The sequence below is a fragment of the Myotis brandtii genome, unplaced genomic scaffold (genome assembly GCF_000412655.1).
Source record: "Myotis brandtii unplaced genomic scaffold, ASM41265v1 scaffold561, whole genome shotgun sequence".
NCBI classification, from domain to species: Eukaryota; Metazoa; Chordata; class Mammalia; order Chiroptera; family Vespertilionidae; genus Myotis; species Myotis brandtii.
In genome coordinates, this window is record NW_005370085.1 from 1,203,462 (window position 1) to 1,226,715 (window position 23,254).

Here is a 23,254-nt window from a genome sequence, read left to right on the forward strand (position 1 = left end):
TAAAATATATTTAAAAAAAATAAAAATAAAAAGGTCCATTTTCTGAAAATGCCAGAAGGATAAAAAATATTTGACTGTTCATCTTTTATAGGGTGTCAGTAACTGCTACAGTATCTAAGCCTAGAGATAGATAGAAGGAGTTTATCTGCAAAAGAAGGGGAATAAAGATTTGATTCTCATCCCTTTTTATGGCCTTTTTAAAAATAAATTTATATATTTTGATTGATTTCAGAGAGGGAGGGAGAGAGAGAAACACCAATGATGAGAGAGAATCATTGATTGGCTGCCTCTTACCCAGAATCAAACCAGGACCCCTCAGTCCTCAGGCTGATGCTCCATCCACTGAGCCAAACCGGCTAGGGCGGTATTTTCTTTTTATAATGTAGATGTGAGTGAGCTAAAAGGCATCGCAAAGCCATAATGTAAGAGGGACTTAGGATGCCCCTTTGCTCTCATTAATCCAAGGAGCGGGATTTTGGAATGGTCTTCTGGGAGATGGGTGAACCTGGTCAGAATCATCCTGTCGCATCGGACACATGCGTGTGGGGAGCGTGACTCTGGGTCCCTTTTAATCTTTCCTTTACTGTCCACCAGGCGACAACAACAGCAAGTGGGTGAAGCACTGGGTGAAAGGCGGATATTATTATTACCACAACCTGGACACGCAGGAAGGAGGATGGGATGAGCCCCCAGGCTTTGTGCAGAACTCCACGCAGCTCTCGCGGGAGGAGATCCAGGTAGGTCGCCTTTCCTCGGGGAAGGAGCTGAGCGCAAGCGTGTTGGAGCTGAACGTGTGTTTGGAGGAACAGGCCTGTGGTCAGAAGCCTTAGCCTAAAATTGAGGCTACGTAATGACCAGGCTTAGAGTAATTATTTGTCTAGTGGTTGGAGGAGTGACTTAAGGCCTAAATTAGGAAAACATCACTATTGTAGAATTTAAGTCAGACAAATTGTGTGCTTATTAAAGAAAACGTGGATGCCTAGAAGAGAAAAATGAAAAGTTGCTCCAATTCCTCATTAAACGCACCTACTGTTCACCTCCCCCAGTTTACATTTTCACCCTCTTTTCAGACTGTCCCATCCACTCCGGACTGTGCTGTGTTAGACCTTAACCTGTTCGTCACAGGCAGGCTGGCCGTTTCCCTGCGTGTCCTCCACCTCGGCGTTCCAGGGGTTTCTGGGACTGGGCACTCAGCCCCCTGTCGGCCCCTGTTCCTCTGTCTTCTTGTCGATAATGACCCACGCACGGTGCCTGGCACAGTCAGTGATGGGCAGATGAGAGGGTACATAGGAGAGGAAAGAAGGTCAAGTTGCTTTTGTCTGTGGCTTGTTGGGGTGTGAGAACCACCTGGCCCTGAAAAATAGACCTGAAGCCATATTCATTGCTCAAAGATCTAGAACAGTTCGAGAAAGCAGTAAGGGTTGGTTTATGCGCTGCGGGCGCATTAAAATTTGTGTCCCTTCTTACCTACGTCTGTCTCCCCTGTGACCACGTGCCTTTCAGAGTTCCATCTCCGGGGTGACGACTGCGTATAACCGAGAGCAGCTCTGGCTGGCCAACGAGGGCTTGATCACCAAGTTGCAGGCTTGTTGCCGCGGGTACCTCGTCCGACAGGAGTTCCGTTCCAGGTTGAATTTCCTGAAGAAACAAATTCCCGCCATCACCTGCATCCAGGTATTTCAGAGCCCGTACACAGGCCGCGGGTGGGCGCCGAGAGCAGGGCTCAGCAACCGCCATTCTTAGGGGCGAATGTGGGTGTGTTTTCCTCCTGGCCTCTCGGTCTCATCCTTCTTCGGATAAGCGTTTCCTCTTTGCTGCCACTGTCATCAGTGTGCCCGACGCGGTGCTTCGAGGGGAGCTGCCAGCCCAGGGCAGTTTTCTGGCGGGCAGCACATGTCACAGAGAGAATTCAGTGCTGGGCCTCAGGGCTCCCCACTGCCCAGTGGTGTGAGCCTCTCTAAGTTTGCTTCATCCTCTGTGACTGGGGATACTAATGTTTACCTTCCCTTCCTCACTGATTTATTATAAGGATCCAATAAAAGACTGTGTGGAGGCTTATTTATTTATTTATTTATTTTTAATCCTCACCCGAGGATATTTATCCATTGATTTTTTAGAGAAAGTGGAAGGGAGAGGGAAAGACAGAGAGAAACACCAATGTGAGAGAAGCACATCGATTAGTTGCCTCCTGCACGAGCCCCGACCAGGGCCTGGGCCGGGGGAAGTGTCTGCAACGGAGATACGTGCCCTTGACCAGAATCGAACTCAGGACCCTTCAGTCTGCAGTCCAATGATTTATCCACTGAGCCAAACTGGCTAGGGCAAGGCACTTTCTAAAAAAATATACATACATTTTTTTTATTGATTTCAGACAGGAAGGGAGAGGGAGGGAGGGAGAAAGAGAGAGAGAAACATCAATGATGAGAGAGAATCATTGATCAGCTGCCCCCTCCACGCCCCACACTGGGAATCGAGCCCACAACCCGGGCATGTGCCCTGACCGGGAATCGGACTGTGACCTCCTGGTTCATAGGTGGACACTCAACCTCTGAGCCACGCCGGCCGGGCTGGAGGCACTTTTAAAAGGTGTGACGTGCTGTGCTCACAACAGGGAAGTGGACGCTGGCCACTGTGCTCTCCACAAGCCTCTGCCCACACTCCCCAGTCACTGCAGACGTGGTCCTCATTAGAGCTTCGTCAGGAATTGCACTTGGACAGTATGTCGAGGAGAGGTGTTGGAATTGCCTCTCTTCCCTGGGAAACAATGTGCCGACTGTAATATTTGATGCTTTCAGTCGCAGTGGAGAGGATACAAGCAGAAGAAGGCCTATCAGGACCGTCTAGCGTACCTGCGCTCCCATAAAGATGAAGTCGTGAAGGTACGGTAGCCGGGGCAGGTCACTCCGTGTGGGGTGCCAGTATGACCTGTGTTGAGGTGAAGGACTTTTGTAACTTCCAGGGCCCTTTGTCCACAGATCCAGTCCCTGGCGAGGATGCATCAGGCGAGAAAGCGCTATAGAGATCGCCTGCAGTACTTCCGAGATCACGTAAGTCCCCTTGGGAAGCAGGGCCGATGGGATCCGTTTTGCGATATTTCTGGTGGACAGATGACCAAAAGCATTTCTTCTCTGTTCCTTAGATAAATGACATTGTCAAAATCCAGGCTTTTATTCGGGCAAACAAAGCTCGCGACGACTACAAGACTCTCAGTGAGTAACTGTGGCTCAGCGGAGGCGGCGTGGAGGCCCTGAGGTTCTGGGCATTCTCCACGGATCTCTTTCCTTTCCTGCAGGCAAGCCTGGGGGTCGGGGGCTGCTGGCGAGTTAACCCCCTTTGCTAACCTGTGGCTGCATGTCCTGTCCTTCACCGTGTCAGCCTCTGTCACATCATAGCGATAGCGTGACCGAGAACACTGCGCCTCGTGGTTGTCCTTGCTCATTTCACAATTAAACAAACACCTGTGACTAGAGCTCATCCATAACCCTGACATTCCTCGGGACTGAGAACTCATCCTGGTAACTTCGTTCTCGTCTGACACGTGCTGTCTTTCCGCCAGTCAATGCCGAGGACCCGCCGATGATCGTGGTGCGGAAGTTTGTCCACCTGCTCGACCAGAGTGACCAGGATTTCCAGGAGGAGCTGGATCTCATGAAGATGCGGGAGGAGGTCATCACCCTCATTCGTTCCAACCAGCAGCTGGAGAACGACCTCAACCTCATGGATATCAAAATCGGACTGCTGGTGAAAAACAAGATCACGCTGCAGGTGTGTGCAGAGCTGGCGGGGCCACGGGGCGTGTCCTGCTTTGGCTTCCCTGCCTCACCCTCGCTGACTCATGGCTTCCTTCTCCTTGAAGGCCATAAACTTTTAAAAAGTTACAGAGGGAATGAAATGCTGTAATTTAATAGCAACATTTAAAATAGAGAAAAGAAGATACAAACCATCCCGTAATCCCACCACCCCACAATCATTTCCTATCGGACATTTTTACTTCATATTAGAAGATAAAATGTTTTCCATGTGATAAAGTCATAATATTATTTTTTTAAATATATTTTTTATTGATTTCAGAGAGGAAAGGAGAGGGGGAGAGAGAGAGAGAAACATCAATGATGAGAGAGAATCATTGATTGGCTGCCTCCTGCACGCCCCACACTGGGGATCAAGTCTACAGCCCAGGCTTGTGCCCTGACCGGGAATCAAACCGTGAACTCCTGGTTGATAGGTCGACGCTCAATCACTGAGCCATGCCGGCCAGGCAGTCGTAAATATTATTTTTAATGGCAGTGTTATAACTAATTAGAAGATACACTATAATTTACCTCTTTTTTCCCCCCAACTATTTGATAAGTTTTTATTATTACAGATAACATTGCAGGGAACGTCTTGATGTATATGTAGCTTTTATCGTATTTAAGGCTTTGTCTTCCAGGTAGACTCCTAGGAGTTGGCTTCCTGAGTCAGTGGATCTTTTTATGGATCAGGTTCTTTATAGGAAGATGAGAGTAGGACTGTATTTGACTGATGTATTGAAAACAGGATACTCCATCTGACTTGGGAGGGATCCGCCAGTGCCACGAAAGACCCACAATGCCCTGCTTTGTCTCTGAAAGCTTTTTGATTTATGTGTTGGTTTGTGTTTACAGGATGTGGTTTCCCACAGTAAAAAACTTACCAAAAAAAATAAGGAACAGTTGTCTGATATGATGATGCTAAATAAACAGAAGGGAGGTCTCAAGGCTTTGAGCAAGGAGAAGAGAGAGAAATTGGAAGCTTATCAGCACCTGTTTTATTTATTGCAGGTGAGTGGCTCCTGGAAGTGGCACTGAAAAATGTAGCTAATTTTCTTTTCATAAGATAACCTTACCCATAGATCTCTGTGGAACTAGTTCTGATTTCCACTGAGGGGTGAGCAAAGAGCTGCCTTATCTTTCTTTTTTTTCTTTACATTTTCTTTATTTCTTTCCTTACATACATTCTGATCCTTCGAGTTTATAAAACCTTGGATGTTTTTGCCAGCCTTTACATGATCTGGAAGTGACTTAAATCCCTTGGCTTCATTTCAGACCAACCCCACCTATCTGGCCAAGCTGATTTTTCAGATGCCCCAGAACAAGTCCACCAAGTTCATGGACTCGGTGATCTTTACCCTCTACAACTACGCCTCCAACCAGCGGGAGGAGTACCTGCTGCTGCGGCTCTTCAAGACGGCGCTCCAGGAGGAGATCAAGTACGGAGGCCCCCCCAGCCCCCCTAATGCCCCCCGAGTCAGAGGCTCAGGGCTGGACAGTCAGGCTGCCTGCATCGTACGCTTCATGCTCTCGGCCAAGGCTGTGATTTGTGTGAACTACTCGAAAGAAGGATCTACTTGTTAAATTACTAATATAAAGTGCTGTTGCAGATTCTAGGGAGGTGATAAAGTAATAAATTTGCTAAATTAATTTTAGGAACATTTCTATATTAAAATACAATTTTTTTTAAAAGACTGACCTTTAATCTTTTTTATTTTTTGTTTTATTATTATTTTTAAAATATTTTTATTGAGTTCAGAGAGGAAGGGAGAGGGAGCGAGAGAGAGAAACATCAATGATGAGAGAGAATCATGGATCGGCTGCCTCCTGCACACCCCCTATTGGAGATTGAGGCCGCAAACCGGGCATGTGCCCTGACTGGGAATCAAACCCGGGGCTCTTTAGTCCACAGGCCGATGTTCCTTAAAATATAATTTTTAAGAAGCTGATCCAAACACCAAGATTCCACATTTCTATCTAATAAAGGACCCGGTTACGCTCCCACGATTGTGTTCGCAGCAGCAGAAAGGTGTTCTGTGTTTAGACAAGTGTTAGTAGAGAAATAACAAGTACCCGCTTCCTTCCAATTATGTGTGTCCAGGAGATGGGATCGTTAAGCTCATAGATTCTGTGTAGTTTAAACTGAGTTTGTTTCTGATGTTTTCATAGGTCAAAAGTGGACCAGATTCAAGAGATCGTGACAGGAAACCCTACCGTTATTAAGATGGTTGTCAGTTTCAACCGTGGCGCTCGGGGTCAGAACGCCCTGCGGCAGATCTTGGCCCCGGTCGTGAAGGAGATTATGGACGACAAATCCCTCAACATCAAAACCGACCCCGTGGATATCTACAAGTCGTGGGTTAATCAGATGGAGTCTCAGACAGGAGAGGCAAGGTGTGTAGCCACGACACCCTTTCCTGTCCTGTGTTTCATTCTCTCTCTCTCTCTCTCTCTCTCTCTCTAAGCAGTTAACCTTTGATTTACAAGCTAATCATTGTTCAAATAGTTTTTCCTTAGAAACCTCTTTATTAAATTGTTGGCCTGGTAACATGTTCATTTATTTAGCAGGTATTTACTGAGTTCTTACTAACGGCTCTCCCTGGCTTCCAGGAAAGTCCAGACGTCTTAGCATTATATGCAGGGCCCTGCGTGACCGGGCCCTGCTTACTTCCCCACCCTCATTTCTCCTCTTCCTTTTCTTTGCATTTGATCTTCCTTCCTAGAAGACGCTTCTTCCCCCCCCCCCCCCCCCCCCCCCCCCCTTCCTCCTGGAAGCCCTCCTTGATTCCCCCAGTCTGAGGAGAAGCCCCTCTGGGCCTGCAGCACTATGGTCAGCTTCTTACTTATAGCACAATATGTTTTGTGTGTGTTTTTTTTTTCTTTTTATTCTTTTTTTTTCTTTTTTCTTTTTTTACAATATACAAAATAAATCCATTACCAGATTGTAGATACAAAATAAGTAGCCATTTACACAGCACAATATGTTTTAAATAAATGCCCGTTTGTCTCTCCCACCAGGTAGTTAGAGAAGCTATCATGTCCCATACACCATTCATCCCAAGTGCCTATCATGGTGCCGGGCACATAATTCAAGGCACCCAATTCACAGTCGAAAACCCGAGTTCAGATCCCGGCCCCACCATTTACCAGGTCAATGAACACGAGCAAGTTGCCTAGTCTCTCTGGGTCTTTCTGTTCATGAAATGCGTGGCCCTGCCTCAGGCACTGCCTGGCTTCTGGTCTAACCATATTGGGGGTAATTTCTGCTTTCCCAGCAAACTCCCCTATGACGTGACTCCCGAGCAGGCTCTGGCTCACGAGGAGGTCAAGACACGTCTCGACAACTCCATCAGGAACATGCGCGCTGTGACAGACAAGTTCCTCTCCGCCATCATCAGTTCCGTGGACAAAATCCCGTGAGTGCCTTCCGTCGTGACCCCTGACAGAGCCCAGCCTGAGTGCCCTCCTGCTCCCCGGCTCCTCTCACGCCTTGTGTCCGTCTCACAGCTACGGGATGCGCTTCATCGCCAAAGTGCTGAAGGACTCGCTACATGAGAAGTTCCCCGATGCTGGTGAGGATGAGCTGCTGAAGGTAAGACTCGGGAAGCTGGCACATCCCGGCCCTTCTGGTAGACCTTTGAGGAAACAGTGAGGCCTGACCATAGACCGTTAGTGAGAGCCTGAATTCCGGCAGTAGCTCGCCACGGATTGTGAGACTTTAAACATGATTGTAAATAGTCAGTGACACCTCTTTGAGTTTCTATAGTGTTCGAATGGCCCGCCTCAATTAAGTCGAGGTGGATGCTTCCTGTCTTGAGATAAATTTCTGAGTCCTATCTTTTCGCTGGAAAATAGCTCCCTCTGCTGGTGGCCAGGTGAATGGGACCAAGCACAACTGTTTCTGCTGAGGCTGTTGCTGGTAACGCTGACTTGCCTATGCGCCTTTCTTTCCTTCTTTTTTTTAACCTGAACGCTTTTTTCTTCTCTCTCCTAGTTCTTGTGCTTTCCTACAGTGAGGCCTCGCTTCTAGGCTTTCTGTTCAGGTGAATTAATTTTGTATTTTTGAATGATGGCTCTAGGGGAAATGCTGTGACTGTCCTTGAATTCTTCTGCGGAAGAGCCGTGTGTTGAGTGACTTTAATTTCTGAGGCATGAACTTGTCTACCTGTGACGTCTCTCCCGCATGAGCACGATGGGGGTCGGACAGGTCGCTCTGTGCTAACTAGGTCCTGTTTAAGGATTTATTTTAACTGCCTTTGTTAGCCTCTCCGAATGAAAGTCCGCCCACATGGAAGCGAAAAGTGCGCTTGGGTGGCAGCCATATTTGCTGCCATAATGTGAGAGCGAAGGATGCCCTGCAGCGCTCACAGACGTGAAGCCTGTCATTTCCCCCTGAATCTGTCCTTTCCGTTGCAGTGCTTTTCAGTTCTGTCTCATTTTCTTTTGCTCTGCACCCAAACAAGGGACGTTGGGTCCTGTTAGGGTCAGACCTTGAGAGCAGGCGCGTGTGCATGCGTGCATGCGTGTCCGTGTGTGTAGCGCGCATTTTCCCTCACAGGACTGCGTGTTCTGGTTTCCTTTGCTAATAGAGTCCTTTGTGGCTTCCTTGGTGGAGCGGCTTTTAACACCCATCTTTCTTGGTCGTCTGTCCCCAGATCATTGGTAACCTGCTGTACTATCGATACATGAATCCAGCCATTGTTGCTCCGGATGCCTTTGACATCATCGACCTGTCGGCCGGAGGCCAGCTCACCACCGACCAGCGCCGCAACCTCGGCTCCATTGCCAAGATGCTCCAGCACGCGGCTTCCAACAAGATGTTCCTGGGAGATAACGCTCACTTAAGCATCATTAACGAGTACCTCTCCCAGTCCTACCAGAAATTCAGGTAAGAGGCAGCGGATCGGGTACTTGAAAGACTCTGCAGGTGTGTGTCTATCTCTGAAGGTAAAGACAAGACTAAAAACCACACCTCGTTTTCCCTGGGCGGCCACATTGTGGGACACGTGTTGGATGTGCCCAGAGCTCCAGGGCGTGAGGAAGAGGATTTTTGAGCTAAAAAATGTGTACCTGCCCTGGCTGGTTTGGCTCAGTAGATAGAGCATCAGCCTGTGGAGTGAAAGGTCCCGGGTTCGATTCCAGTTAAAGGCACATGCCTGGGTTGTGGGCTTGATCCCCAGTGGGGGGCGTACAGGAGGCAGCCAATCAATGATTCTCTCTCATCACTGATGTTTCTATCTCTCCCTTCCTCTCTGAAATCAATTAAAAAATATATAGTAAGAATGTGTACCTGTGGAATTGTAACCAGAGGAGAGTTGGAGAATACTCTTTTTTTTTTTAAATCACTGCACTCTTTTTCTTTTCAATTGTTTCTTCTTTAAAAAAAAATTTTTTTTTTTATTGATTTCAGAGAAGAAGGGAGAGGGAGAGAGAGAAACATCAGTGATGAGAGAGAATCATGGATCGGCTGCCTCCTGCACGCCCCACACTGGGGATCGAGCCCGCAACTTGGGCATGTGTCCTTGACCAGATGTGAACCCAGGACCCTGCAGTCCACAGGCTGGTGCTCTATCCACTGAGCCACGCCAGCTGGGCTGGAGAGCACTTTTAATATCTGTAAATTAAACATTCAGTTGTGAGTTCAGGGCATCGACTTAGAGTTGGTTCTCCTGGTGACACAGGTGTTTGGTTGAGCGGTTCCTATGGGTAGAACTAAACCTGGGTGGGGAGCGAAGTGTTTAGAGCCCCCGGCCCAAGGCTGCCAGGCACGGGGAACCCGAGGCACTTTCTCCGGAATCAGCTGTCTGGACTGGCTTCCGCTCGAACGCTTTGCTCCCGAGGTTTGTGGGATGTTCTCTCGCCAGCTTCTCACACATGTGTCACCTGTTGGGGTCTGGCTCTCGTATTTCTCTCCAGGAGGTTTTTCCAAACTGCTTGCGACGTCCCAGAGCTGCAGGATAAGTTTAATGTGGACGAATACTCCGACCTCGTGACCCTCACCAAGCCCGTGATCTACATCTCCATCGGGGAAATCATCAACACCCACACGGTGAGGCTTCTTCTCTAGTTAATTTCATTGCTCTGTCCTTAATTGCCTCCCCCGGCTGCTGCTTAACTCCCTCCAGAAGCCAGATAGCTCACTTCCTTTGATGGGTCTTACTGACATGACCTCTGTCTTGCTGTTTGTTATTCTTAACACTATTTACTACCTTTTCAAAGTGACCCCCAGGCCACCTGCAGCAGAATCAGAGTACTTATCTGCCTTATCCTATCCTATATAATAAAAGCTTAATATGCAACTAGACCAAACCGGCGGAACGACCGGTCGGTGGTCAGTGCGCTCCCACAGGGGGAGCGCCGCTCAGCCAGAAGCCGGGCTCATGGCTGGTGAGTGCAGAGGCAGTGGCAGGAGCCTCTCATGCCTTCGCTGCAGGTAGGCGATAAGGAGTGAGGAGTCCCGGACTGCAAGAGGGATGTCTGACTGCTGGCTTAGGCCTGATATCCCCCGAGGGGTCCCGGACTGTGAGAGGGCACAGGCCGGGCAGAGGGACCTCCCCCGCACCCGACCACCCCAGTGCATGAATCTCATGCACCAGGCCTCTAGTTTGCCAATAAGATGCTAAAAATGAAGCTGCTGAGCCCAGCTGGCATGGCTCAGTGGTTGAGTGTCAACCTGTGAACCAGGAAGTCACGGGTCCAATTCCCAGTCAGGGCACATGCCTGGGTTGCGGGCTCGAATCCCAGTGGGGGCATGCAGGAGGCAGCCAATCAGTGATTCTTTCTTATTGGTGTTTCTCTCTCTCGCTCTCCCTTCCTCTCTGAAATCAATAAAAATATATTTAAAAATAAAAAATGAAGTTGCTGGGCCCCCCACAGGCCTCCTGAACCGGAACCCCCATGGTGGACCCCAGAACCTCCATGGGAGTGCTGACCTGGGGACTTGATAACATACTGGTGTTCTGTTCCTTCTTTTTACCCCGGCTTTTACTTCTTTTTCCTTGTGTAATTTTTCTAACATGAATAGAATTTCAGCTTTTTCCTCTTTGTCACCTTAGAGCTACTTTCCCTTGGCTGCACTCTTTCCCCCCAAATATCTTTAATTCCTTCCTTTCCCCTTTGGTGGCATATAGAACAGGAAATGGGAAAATATATAAAATGTAAACGAAATTTCGGGCATTGTCATTTCTGAGGATATCATTTGAGATAATAATCTTAACGGCTTTGCTTGAATGCCTCCAACGACAACACTGCCAGGGCGTACTTTTCTCTGAATTAAAGGTATTGTGTACAGGAAACAGGAAGGAAACACGTGGCTGTGAGTGAGTTGAACTGGTCCTAGGGCCCGTTGATGACCTCGGATGTTGAAGTCTGAGGGTTTCCTTGTCCTTTCTTACACGGGGAACATTTAAACCCTCCACACTCGTAAGGCTGAGAGAGTGCCAGTGTTTTCCCGCCACACATCACAAGTGTGATGCCTTTTAAAAAAAGTCTTTTTATGAGCTTACTGACCATTTGCATATCCTCTTTGGAGAAATACCTACTCAAGCCCTATTTTTTAAAAATACATTTTTATTGATTTTAGAGCACAAGGGGGAGGGGAAGAGGGATAGAAACATCAATGATGAGAGCGAATCATTGATGGGCTGCCTCCTGCACACCCCACACTGGGGATCCAGCCCACAACCCGGGCATGTGCCCTGACCGGGAATTGAACCGTGACCTCCTGGTTCATAGGTCGACGCTCAACCACTGAGCCACCAAGGATATGGTTTTTTGTTTGTTCGTTTTGTGTTTTGGTAAATTTATCTCTGTTGTTGAAAGTATTGCAGATGTCCCCTTCTCCCCTCTTTGACCCTCTTTCCCCTGCTCCTGCCCCCTCCGCAGGCCTTCCCTGCACTGCATGTGTGGCTTTATGTGTTGCTGGTTTGGGGAAGCTTGCTGAGGATTGGCTTGTCCGCCCTTTGAATGTAGGAGCTTTGTTATCTAACCTTCTTTTGTGCTGTGGGCAGTGTGGGCAGGGTTGGGGCTGACGGGCCGAGTGTGTAGATTGAGTTGACCCCGTGGTGTTCATGCAGCTCCTGCTAGATCACCAGGACGCCATTGCCCCGGAGCACAATGACCCGATCCATGAGCTGCTGGATGACCTTGGCGAGGTGCCCACCATCGAGTCCCTGATAGGTAAGGTTCCGACCCCACTGACAGAAGTAAGAGGGGGCATGACAGAGGAGGGTTGTGATGGGCACCTGCACTGTTCAGGCTCTGAATACACATTAGGGAAGAAGATGCGTGTGATCCCTGCCTGTGAGGAGTGAGGTCCAGTGGAGGGGGTCCTTTTAAATGTGTGTATACAGCCCTAGCCCTGAAAGGTCCCGGGTTTGATTCCGGTCAAGGGCACATGCCCGGGTTGTGGGCTCCATTCCCAGGAGGGGGCATGCAGGAGGCAGGCTATCAATGATTCTTTCTCATCATTGATGTTTCTATATCCATCTCCCTTCCTCTCTGAAATCAATGAAAATACATTTTAAATTTAACAAATATTTTTGAGCAACTACTATGTGCCTGGCATGATGGGAACCACTGTTGAATAGAGCACAGTTATGCAGCTGAGGATCAGCTCTGAAGTTCGGGAAATCCTTTTTCCATCAGCATCGTCCTGGGCCCACATCAAACCTCTGTGATCAATCACAAAAAGCAGCCTGGAACACAGAGTAGGCCCAAGGCACACCAGAGGTGTTCCTGAGCCTCCTTTGGCTACAACAATGAAAATTGCCTTTCCCAAGAAGGGAGGAATCCTCTCTCTTTGATTTCTCAGGAAGATTTCTGAAGCAGCAACCTTGCATTTTCTCTGGCTAACATTATAAATAAAACATTAATCATTATCATTATTATCCCTGCCTGAAAAAAAGAATGCTCTGCTAGAGACCAATTCACATTTTTCTAGGACAAATTCAGAAGTGTTTACTCTTGAGGATAACGCTTTGTACCTTTTACTGAGATTTTTCTGACTCAGGTAAAGCCCCCCAAAAATCTTCAAGGCTGGAAAATGAACACCAGAGTCAAAGTACTGAGTAAAAATATCTTGTCCGCAGCTGCCACCCAAAACAGTGTCTTGTATCATTGCCTGTGTATGTATTTAAATGCCATTTAACAAAGAAAAATCAACCAAAAAAATGAGTTCGCGTGTCAGAGGTGTCATAGGTTCGCCATCACTGGGCTAGGGTTAGGGTTATAATGCAGTGTTGAAATGACTGTCAGACGTCTATGAAATGAGTTTACTCTGGACCCCACCTTTATCACCTGTTTTCTTCTATTTCTTAATCAGAGGTGGCCCTGCCCCAGGGTCATGTTGGCTTATTCAAGTATCTCCTTACACGGGCATCATCTTTTCTGGGAGTTTCTATCTCCTCTCCCAAATCTCCTGTCTTTACTGATCCTTCCCACCCTCCCAAAACTTTAGGAGAAGGCGCTGGCAGTTTAAACGACCCCAATAAGGAGGCGCTGGCTAAGACGGAAGTGTCTCTCACACTGACCAACAAGTTCGACGTGCCTGGGGACGAGAACGCGGAAATGGACGCGCGGACCATCTTACTGAAGTGAGTGTCGGAAGTGGGAAGAACGCAGTCCACGGACTCCAGCGACCCCTCGGCCCCGGTGAACACGCCCACTTGCCTATACCCGAAATGGTCCCCTTGGCCTTGAAGCCAGTCATCATGGTGGTCCCTTCACATGTTACACTCGGCCTAGGACGGATCTGCCTTGTTTGCCAATAAGACGCTCAAGTTTCCCTCTTGGAGATCCCAGCCTTGGCACCCGCTCTGTTAGAGTTGCCCGACTCAGTCTGGGGTCTGGAGTACCTGGTGTTAGCAGCTGCCTGGCAGGGCCTCCGGGAGGCGGCGATTATGCCGCTGCCGTGTCGGTCCATTGAGAGGAAGTAGAACACCTGCTAATATTTAAATGTTCCCTCCATTTCCTCCCAGCACAAAGCGTTTAATTGTGGACGTCATCCGGTTCCAGCCAGGGGAGACCTTGACTGAAATCCTGGAAACACCAGCCACCAGCGAACAGGTAAAACTGAGGGGTTTAACATGGACCCTAACAAGGCAGAGATGCTCCCGGGATGGGGGGCGGGGGGGGACACAGGTAACACGAGGTGGTGACCTGGGGGTGGACAGAGGGCGGCGGTGGGTAAGGCTGGTGGAGAAGGTTGCCGGCTCCTAACGCCAGAGGCAGCTCACTGGCGCGTACATGCTGTACATACATGTATGTGCGTGTGTTCATTGAACTCCAGGCAGAATCAGTGCATCTGCCCGGTAGTTTATTGAGTATTAATTATACAGTTAGAATTTTGTTAGGTGCCTTATAGGTAGAATAAAAGTACAGGATGTGGCTCCTGAACTCCACAAGTTCATGATCCAGAAGTGATGAAGGAGCCTTTAAACCAGCGGCCCTTTCACAGGGGCCGCCTAAGACCATCGGAAAACACATGTATAATTACATATTGTTTTTGTGATTCATCACTATTCCTTAATTATGTTCAATTTGTAACCATGAAAATACATCCTGCATATCAGATATTTACATGACGATTCCTAACAGTAGCAAAATGACAGTGATGAAGTAGCAACGAAAATAATTTTATGGTTGGGGGTCACCACAACACGAGGAACTGTATTAAAGGGTCGCGGCATTAGGAAGGTTGAGAACCGCTGTGCTAGACGTTCAGGAAAGAGGCCAGCAAAGAGCAAGGCATCAGAAAGAGGTGGAGCGGGAGCCACGCTCAGGATGGATGGGATGGAGGCGAGAGGGGCGGGCAGTCCAGGCGGGGAGGGGTGGGGGGAGCGTGGGAACGGAGGCACAAAGGGCGGGTGTGACGTGGCCAGGCCTGCATCTCTAGAAGGAAGGCCTGGGCGGAGGAGAGCAGGGAGAGCTAAAACCTGAGGACAAGTTATGTAGCACCAAAACCTGGGCAGGAACTTGGCCCTGGAGAGAGGAGTGAAGAGCCTTGGGGACGTTTAGTGCAGATTGATTTGGTAGCGCCATCAGAGCAGATGGTGGTGAGTCATCTAGGTGTGTGATGAGGTCCCAGGCCGGTGGTGGGGGCGGCGTGGCAGTGAGGAGGGGTGGATGAGTCACTTCATGTTTAAGGCTCCTGTTTCACGTTCTCATAAAAGGAGAGAAGTAGGTCAAGTCATTCGTTTTCAGATTTTGAACATAAGAATCCTTTCCATTAAGTGACAGTTTACTTGGAAGCACAATTTAAAAACTATATATGTCTTCTTATTGATTTTTAGAGAAAGGAAGGGAGGAGGATAGAGAGAAACATTGGTGAGAGAGGAACATCATTGATTGGCTGCCTCCTGAGTGCCCCCTACTGGCATGTGCCCTGACCAGGAATCAAACCAGTGACCTCTTGGTTCCTGGGTTGGCGCTCAACCGCTGAGCCACACCTTCTGGCTGGAAGCCCAGTTTATAAAGCAGGAAAAACTGGAGCTACTCTGACAGCAGCAGGAATGGGGCCCGGGAGCCCCGCTTTCTAGAACCCTGTAGCACCTCTGGGAGTCCCTTCAGGGTGCCCAGAGGACTGTTTAAAAAACACCGTTTTAAATGAATTCTCCGCATTTAGCAGCTGTGATTGATTACTGAAGAGATAGATGTGTGTGAGCAGGGTGCACAGAGGACTGTTTAAAAAACACGGTTTTAAATGAATTCTCTGCTGTGATTGATTACTGAAGAGATAGATGTGTGTGAGGGGCAAGAAAGAGGTAAAGAGATGTCACCAATAACTGCATCCTGTTTAACCTGCAGGGAGGTTAGACGTGGGGGGAGGGGGCCCGTCTTTACTGAGGACCTGACGCTGGTGGGGTGCCTTCCCCTGTGTCCCTCCATGGAATCCTTGCACTTTCCCCAGGAGGGGAGTCTGTTTATCCTCATTTTACAGATGAGGAAACTGAGAACCCGAGGGGTTAACTCACTTGCCTACGATCGATCGTCTGCCTGTAGCGGCAGAACCAGACGGGATCCAGCTGTCTGACTCCAGAGTGTGTGCTTCTGGCATCGTGTGATGCAGAGGAGCCTGGCCATCGGGGGAAAGGCAGCATGGGAAAGGGAAACGCTCCCGTTTGGGAGGGATTATAAGCCTTCCCCACGTGAGCATCTCCGTACAAGCAGCTCAGAACCTGGCACTGGAGCCCCAGTGACAGAGATGAGGGATCCATCAGCACAGAGGTGATCACTGAAATATTGAGAGGGGACATTACAGAAAAGTGACCACCGGTCACTTGCAGGCACCAAACCCCTACTCAGCGCCAGAAGAAAATTCAGAGACGAGCGAGGTGGAAATTAGGAAAAGGATTTGGGGAATGGTGATTGGTGAGGAGAGTGGGAGATGGAGAAGCCACTTGCAGAGTTAAAGACAAAAGTGCTGAGTGAATTGAACAGCAGGTGTGGGTCCTGTGTCGGGCAGGGACATACTGGGCAAACATTGGGTGTTGACTGGGAAACCTAGAAAAGTGAAGGGAAAGCCTTTGTATTTTCAAGATTGTGGCCTTACAGCATGTTTAACAGCAGAGGGAAGGCCGGAGCGTGATTCAGCACCGACAGGTGGCAAAAAGAATCAGCAAGAAGGGACTGAGCCCTGGTGTTGCCCTGGTGTAGTTACAACATTTATCGAGCTGCGTTTCAAATAACATGAGGTGGCTCCTGTGTCTCAAATGGTGATGGGGGAAAAACGAGGGATTTTGTAGCCAGTGGAGCCCAATCTCCTAATTGTACCTAAGAGTTCAGGACAGAAGCCCTAAGAAGCCAAGTGATTAAAAGATGTAAAGCAGCCCTAGCCGGTTTGGCCCAGTGGATAGAGCGTCGGCCTGTGGGCTGAACGGTCCTGGGTTCGATTCCGGCCAAGGGCATGTGCCTTGGTTGTGGGCACATCCCCAGTGGGAGGTGTGCAGGAGGCAGCTGATTGATGTTTCTCTCTCATCGATGTTTCTGGCTTTCTATCCCTCTCCCTTCCTCTCTGTAAAAAATCAACAAAAAATATATATATATTTTAAGATGTAAAGCAGCCCTAGCCGGTTTGGCCCAGTGGATAGAGCGTCAGCCCGTGGACTGAAGGGTCCCGGGTTCGATTCCGGTCAAGAGCACATGCCAAGGTTGCAGGCTCAATCCTCAGTAGGGGGAGCTCAGGAGGCAGCTGATGAATGATTCTCTCTCATCATTGATGTTTCCATCTCTCTCTCTCCCTCTCCCTTCCTCTCTGAAATCAATGAAAAAAGAATAAAGATTTAAAATATAATTAAAAAAAAAGAAAAGATGTAAAGCAATGTGCCTCTGCCTCATGCAGTTTCTCTGTCAGCTGCCGCCTAGGTTTGTCCCACCACACCCCCCCATCCTCGCCCCCCCGTTCCCAGAATGCAGCTCGAGAGCTGCGTAAATTCAGGTGTGGGACTGGTGCACTGCGTTTACCGGGAACTTCTTACGTGTAGGAAGCAGAGCATCAGAGGGCCATGCAGAGACGCGCGATCCGTGACGCCAAAACGCCTGACAAGATGAAAAAGTCCAAATCAGTCAAGGAAGACAGCAACCTGAGCCTGCAGGAGAAGAAGGACAAGATCCAGGCGGGCTTGAAGAAGCTCACGGAGCTGGGGACCGTGAACCCGAAGAACCGGTACCAGGAGCTGATCAACGACATCGCCAGGGTACTGCACGGGGGCGGCGGGGCCTGGCCATGCCTCACGCTCTCCCAGAGGCTTCTAAAGAGCCAGTCGCTGTTCAGATGACAGCGTATCTCCAGGTCATGGCACACCAGCGTCCTCTCGCCTGAAGAATCGTTTCTGATTCTTCTAACACGAGGACCTGGCCCGCCCTTTGATAACTTATTTCAGAGCCTAAATTAACAGGAAGAAGACGGAGCTAGAGCGTCCCATGTCTCAATTTGTCTTTGACCCCTTTGGAAGTTTCCAGATCTTTCTACTGATTTCTGTGAAACCGAAATTGACATTGAGTTGATCATCAACTCCTTATCTTTTTCTCCTTCTTCTGACAACATATTTAAAAGGCTTAAACCAGCTTTGCATGTAAATTCTAAGAACGTGGAAGTCCATAAAAGTAACGCATTTCCCCACCTTTAGAAAATACAAATTGGGGGGGGAAATGGATGCCATCTGAGTTTCTTTGTTGATTATTGAACATGAATTGCGGGCGGCCCGTTAAGAATGGGTGGTCACTCGAGGCATAGTGAAGGACGGCTGGGTTCTGCTGTTAATGATTCCAGGGGCACAGGATATCGGACATTGTTTTCCTCATTTTCACACTTGCATCCCAGGATATCCGGAATCAGCGGAGATACCGGCAGAGGAGGAAGGCCGAGCTGGTGAAACTGCAGCAAACGTATGCTGCTCTGAACTCCAAGGCCACGTTCTACGGAGAGCAGGTGGATTACTACAAAAGCTACATCAAAACCTGCCTGGACAACCTGGCCAGCAGGGGCAAGTAAGTGTGTCTTTTAAAGATTTATCGCATTCAGATAGCATTTCTTCGAGTAGAAATATAAATTAGGAATGGGTGAGTCTTAAAATGAATTTAAAAATAATAAGATCTACAAAGCCTTTACAGGTACGATGGAGGCAGGTGCTGAAAGCCTCTACCATCATTTTAATTGGGGGCTGTCAGTACCTCGGGAAGTCTGGGTAGATCTGGTCTCACCTGTCCAGGATTCACTATTACCGGAAACAGAACTTTGGCTCCAACTGTTAACTAAATTGGCATTTCATGTTGTTGTTTTTTTTGGTTAATCCTCACCTAAGGACATTTTTCCATTGATTTTTAGAGAGAGTGGGAGGCAGGGGGAGAGACAGAGAGTTCCATCGATGTGAGAGAGACACATCAATTGGTTGCCTCCCACACGGACCCTGATCAGGGCCGGGGATCGAGCCTACAACCGAGGTACATGCCCTTGACCATAACCGAAGCCAGGACCCTTCAGTCTGTAGTCCGACGCTCCACCCCTGAGCCAAACCAGCTAGGGCTGGGGATTTTTTAACTTAGAACACACTGGACCTCTTTATTGCATCCGTTCTTTATTTTGCTTCTGATCTTCTAATCATCTTTGTAAATTCCTAGTCCCATTTGCCATTATACGATGCAGATAAGCACTGTGAGGGGTACTTGTTTCTAAGCATCTCTTGCTCTGAAATGGCTTCCTGGCCCCAGAAATTAAAGAATCAGGATGGAGATTATCTCGTGGTCCCACACCCTGTCTGTGCCTCAAGATCGCCTAAGGAATATTAAACATGGCGTTCCTCAGCCTCACCCTCTAGCTCCTGGGGACGGGGCCCCAGTCCCTGACTTTCCTGGCTGCTGAGGAGTGTGATGCACCAGCCGGAACCGCCAGCCTGACCCTCCGTGGGGAGGGAAACTCAAAACCCAGAGAGGCGAGCTGATCAGTGTAGGCCCTACTTGTAGGTTAGTTTCTCTTTTGCTCCTAACTTTTCGTTTTAAGAATTTTCAAGCTTCAGAAAAGGTGAATGAATAGAACAGTAAAGACCCACAGACCCTTTGCCGAGATTCTTCTGTTTTCATTCTGCCGTATCAGCTTCCTCTCTCAAACACCAGGTCCAGCTCGCCCAGCTGGCGGGGCTGGCGCCTGTGTCCTTCTGACATGCCCCATCGTTCTTGAGAACTTCCTGACTTTACAGCACAAGGTGTTTCTGGTTCAACTTGTACTTCCCCTCCCCAGGCTGGGAATTAGCTTTTTCTCCCAACATCCCTGGCTCCCTTTAATGAAGAATGGAATTTAGAGACCAATATCTAGGGACTAAGTGTGCGCATTGCCACGGAGTCGTCATTGCTTCTAGGTCCACTAAGACAGCCAGGTTCTCATTTCCTTTTTAATGGCTGTATAGTATTTCATTGTGTAGGTAGATATAACAACGGGCTCAATCAATTCTCCATTGGTGGGCATTTACGTTCTTTCCAGTTATTTATTTTTTAAAATTCTGCAACAAATAACCTCTTATACACATATCATTTTGCAAATGTGAGCATATTTTTTAAAAATGTATTTTTATTGATTTCAGAGAGGAAGGGAGAGAGAAACATCCATGATGAGAGAGAATCATTGATCTACTGGCTGCCTCCTGCTCGCCCCCTACTGGGGTTTGAGTCCGAAATCTGGACATGTGACCTGACTGGAATCAAACCTGGGACCCTTCAGTCTGCAGGCCGGCGCTCTATCCACTGAGCCAAACCGGCCAGGGCATATTTTTAAAGATAAATTCCTAGAAGTGGAATTACTGGGTCAAAAGTTTTGTCCAGTTGCAATTTTGATAGATATTTCAGTTTCCTTCCAGAGGGATTCTCTCTTACACTCCTGCCAGCATTTCTGCCCCATTTCCTGAGACACCCCTCACCGCCTTTAGAGTCCCAAATCCCTGGTTTTCATTTGTCTCTATTTTTCCTTTGCTTATTTTTCTTATCACTTCTGGTCTCAATTATCCCAGTAACTTCTTTTTTTCTTTAAATATATATATTATTGATTTCAGAGAGGAAGGGAGAGGGAGAGAGAGAGATAGAAACATCAATGATGAGAGAGAATCATTGATCGGCTGCCTCCTGCACGCCCCCTACTGGGGATCGAGCCCTCAACCTGGGCATGTGCCCTTGACCAGAATCAAACCTGGGACCCTTTAGTCCGCAGGCCAACGCTCTGTCCACTGAGCCAAACCGGTGAGGGCCAGGCTTAAACTCTTTTAAAAAGTACTTATTCTGAGATGTTTCTGTTTCTCCCCTGCACAGCCGAGGGGTGTAGAGTGACCCCCTGGGGGTCAGTATGTTCCCCCAAGCTGGCCTTAGAAGCCCCCACACTTCCTGGTAGGTGCACATAGAAAGATTAAGACACTGTCAGATTCATGGTGTGTTCTCAAATGTAATTTAAATTAAAGACAAAATCAACTTATGTAATGATATTGCTTAGGCTAATCCTAACATTTATTTGCCATTTTAGAGTTGATGTTATTTCCCCTTGTGGATGGGAAGTTCGTTTTCTGATCCCATATTTTCGAATTACCGACAGAATCAAAGTAGATAGTTATAGAAAGTGACGTGATGTCATCTTTACAGGGTCTCCAAGAAGCCGAGGGAAATGAAAGGAAAGAAAAGCAAAAAGATTTCTCTGAAATACACGGCGGCGCGATTACATGAAAAGGGGGTTCTTCTGGAAATCGAGGACCTACAAGTGAATCAGTAAGTATTTGCTTTTTAACTTCATTTCGTACATTGATTTTTTAAATCTATGCATTTACTTATTTTTAATTTATGCATTCACATCTTTATATTATTGCCTTTACTTCTCTTAGCGGGATGATCATTTTTATATTTTTCTATCTGTTTATATGTATTTATGTGTAGAATTAGACCTAATACTCAGAATCAATTGTCTCTTATCAGCAGGAAGTATTTCTTTTCCTTGTTTGTGGAACATTTGTCTCGGGACATTTTCACACCTGCTGTGTGGATCCCACTTTAATTTTTCCTCTTTAAAACAGGAAGCCATTTCTTTCATTTCTTCTGTTTCTAAACAAAGACAACTTGTAAAACTGAGTCTCTGGCCCTGTTCCGCTCTCACATCGATGTTTCTCTCTCCCTCTCTCCTTCCCCTCTCTCTCTAAAAAAAAAAAAACACCAATAAAAATATTTAAAAACAAACAACAATAAGAAAAAAACCCTGAGACTCTGAACCCATTAAATAATTTATTCCCATTTCTAAGCCCCGGGCAGCCACCATTTTGCTTTTCTGTCTTATTTTTTCTTTTTTTGGTGAGTGGCTTATTTCATTTACCATGCTGTCCTCACAGGTCATCCATGCTGTAACATGTGACATTTCCTTCCTCTTTAAGGCTGAATAACACTCCATTGTATATATAAACCACATTTTGTTTATTCATTCATCCATCGATGGCCGTTTGGGTTGTTCCCACCCCTTGGCTATTGTGAATAATGCTGCCGTGAACATGAAGGTGGAAATGCCTCTTTGAGATCCTGCTTCCAATTCTTTCGGATGTATACACAGAAGTGGGATTGCTAGATCATTAGATGGTTATATTGTTAGTTCTTTGAGGAACTGACATACTGTTTTTCGTATTAGTTGAAAATTTTTTTAACTTTTTTATATGTTGCCAAAATATTTTTCACTTGTGTATGAAAGTGCTTACTTATCTCACTACTTCCTTTCCATCAATGAATACTAAAATAATCTTTGATATTTTTGAGCTTAGTAGTTTAAAAAAAGAATCTCATTTAAGAATTTTGCATTTCTTTGAATTCTGGTTGATTGTGGGTGTGTTTAAAACGTGGCTTATTGTCTGGATTCTCTCTGGTCATTGTTTCAATTGGGGATCTTGGTCTTTTGGGGGTTTTTTTTGGATGGGTACTTTATGCATTTTTCGTTTCATAATATTTATCAGCTCTTCTCTTATTTCTTCATCATTTCCCACGACTGTTTAATTGCCTACCATTATTTGCCTCTCTTACTTCTTTTTAATTTGCTACTATGGGCCTAGAAACCAGATAACAAAAGAAATCAGTTAAAATAAAATTGTCACATAAAATAAATACCTTTAAGGAATGACCTGCGAGGCTCTCCTGTTGAGCAAAATGCATGTGTTTTAGGGCCTGAATTTTGTGACCTCTCTTAGCCTCTCTGTGCCTCTTGTTTTGTTTTGTTTTTTTAAGATGTTTTCAATGCCTTAGTATTTCTTAAATAAATTTTTTATTGATTTCAGAGAGGAAAGGAGACGGGGAGAGAGATAGAAACATCAATGATGAGAGAGATTCATTGATTGGCTGCCTCCTGCACACCCCACACTGGGGATCGAGCCCACAACCCGGGCATGTGCCCTTGACCCAAATCAAACCCGGGACCCTTCAGTCCGAAGGCCAACTCTCTATCCACTGAGCCAAACCAGCTAGGGCTCAGTGCCTCCTTTGCATCTTTCATGGTCTCAGCTCTGTTCACAATACAGTAGGTCCTCTGGTTACGTCGGAGATCCATTCCTACGGCGTGACGTAACGTGATTTTTGCCGTTAAGTCGGAACCCACCTACATAAGCACCTACATCACTCACATGGAGCACATACACAGCAGTCATGAAGTGAAACAGTAAAAAAAATTTAAAAGATAACAATTCCTGACCTTTACTTGTGGTAAATAAATGATAATGAAAAAGAAAAAGCACATACGAACATATGTCGAAATGACGGAACTTTTTTTTTTTTTTAATAAATAAATGGGAGATGGCGACGTAACCATCAAACCCAGGACCCTTCAATCCGCAGGCCGATGCTCAATCTACTGAGCCAAACCGGCCAGGGTGCGTCTTCCAGTCTTCCAACATGTGTGCGTTCTAACACCCTCTTGCCGCCCTCTCCTTCCAGCCCAACTTGCTCTTTTTTTTTTTTTTTTAATATAT

General features: G+C 47.2%; 1 protein-coding gene across 1 annotated transcript in view; it reads left to right on the plus strand.

Annotated features, from left to right (window-relative positions):
- IQGAP1 (IQ motif containing GTPase activating protein 1) overlaps positions 1-23,254 on the plus strand; it is a 94,536-nt gene that overhangs the window by 70,479 nt on the left and 803 nt on the right. Inside the window, exons 17-35 of the mRNA XM_014549616.1 lie at positions 595-737; positions 1,504-1,674; positions 2,796-2,879; positions 2,976-3,047; positions 3,140-3,209; positions 3,557-3,765; positions 4,647-4,802; positions 5,067-5,230; positions 5,961-6,185; positions 7,067-7,207; positions 7,299-7,383; positions 8,447-8,679; positions 9,708-9,840; positions 11,867-11,969; positions 13,249-13,384; positions 13,769-13,856; positions 17,273-17,485; positions 18,112-18,278; positions 20,907-21,029. Coding sequence (XP_014405102.1) covers positions 595-737; positions 1,504-1,674; positions 2,796-2,879; positions 2,976-3,047; positions 3,140-3,209; positions 3,557-3,765; positions 4,647-4,802; positions 5,067-5,230; positions 5,961-6,185; positions 7,067-7,207; positions 7,299-7,383; positions 8,447-8,679; positions 9,708-9,840; positions 11,867-11,969; positions 13,249-13,384; positions 13,769-13,856; positions 17,273-17,485; positions 18,112-18,278; positions 20,907-21,029 — 2,716 coding nt within the window. The remainder of the gene's footprint in view (positions 1-594; positions 738-1,503; positions 1,675-2,795; positions 2,880-2,975; positions 3,048-3,139; positions 3,210-3,556; positions 3,766-4,646; positions 4,803-5,066; positions 5,231-5,960; positions 6,186-7,066; positions 7,208-7,298; positions 7,384-8,446; positions 8,680-9,707; positions 9,841-11,866; positions 11,970-13,248; positions 13,385-13,768; positions 13,857-17,272; positions 17,486-18,111; positions 18,279-20,906; positions 21,030-23,254) is intronic.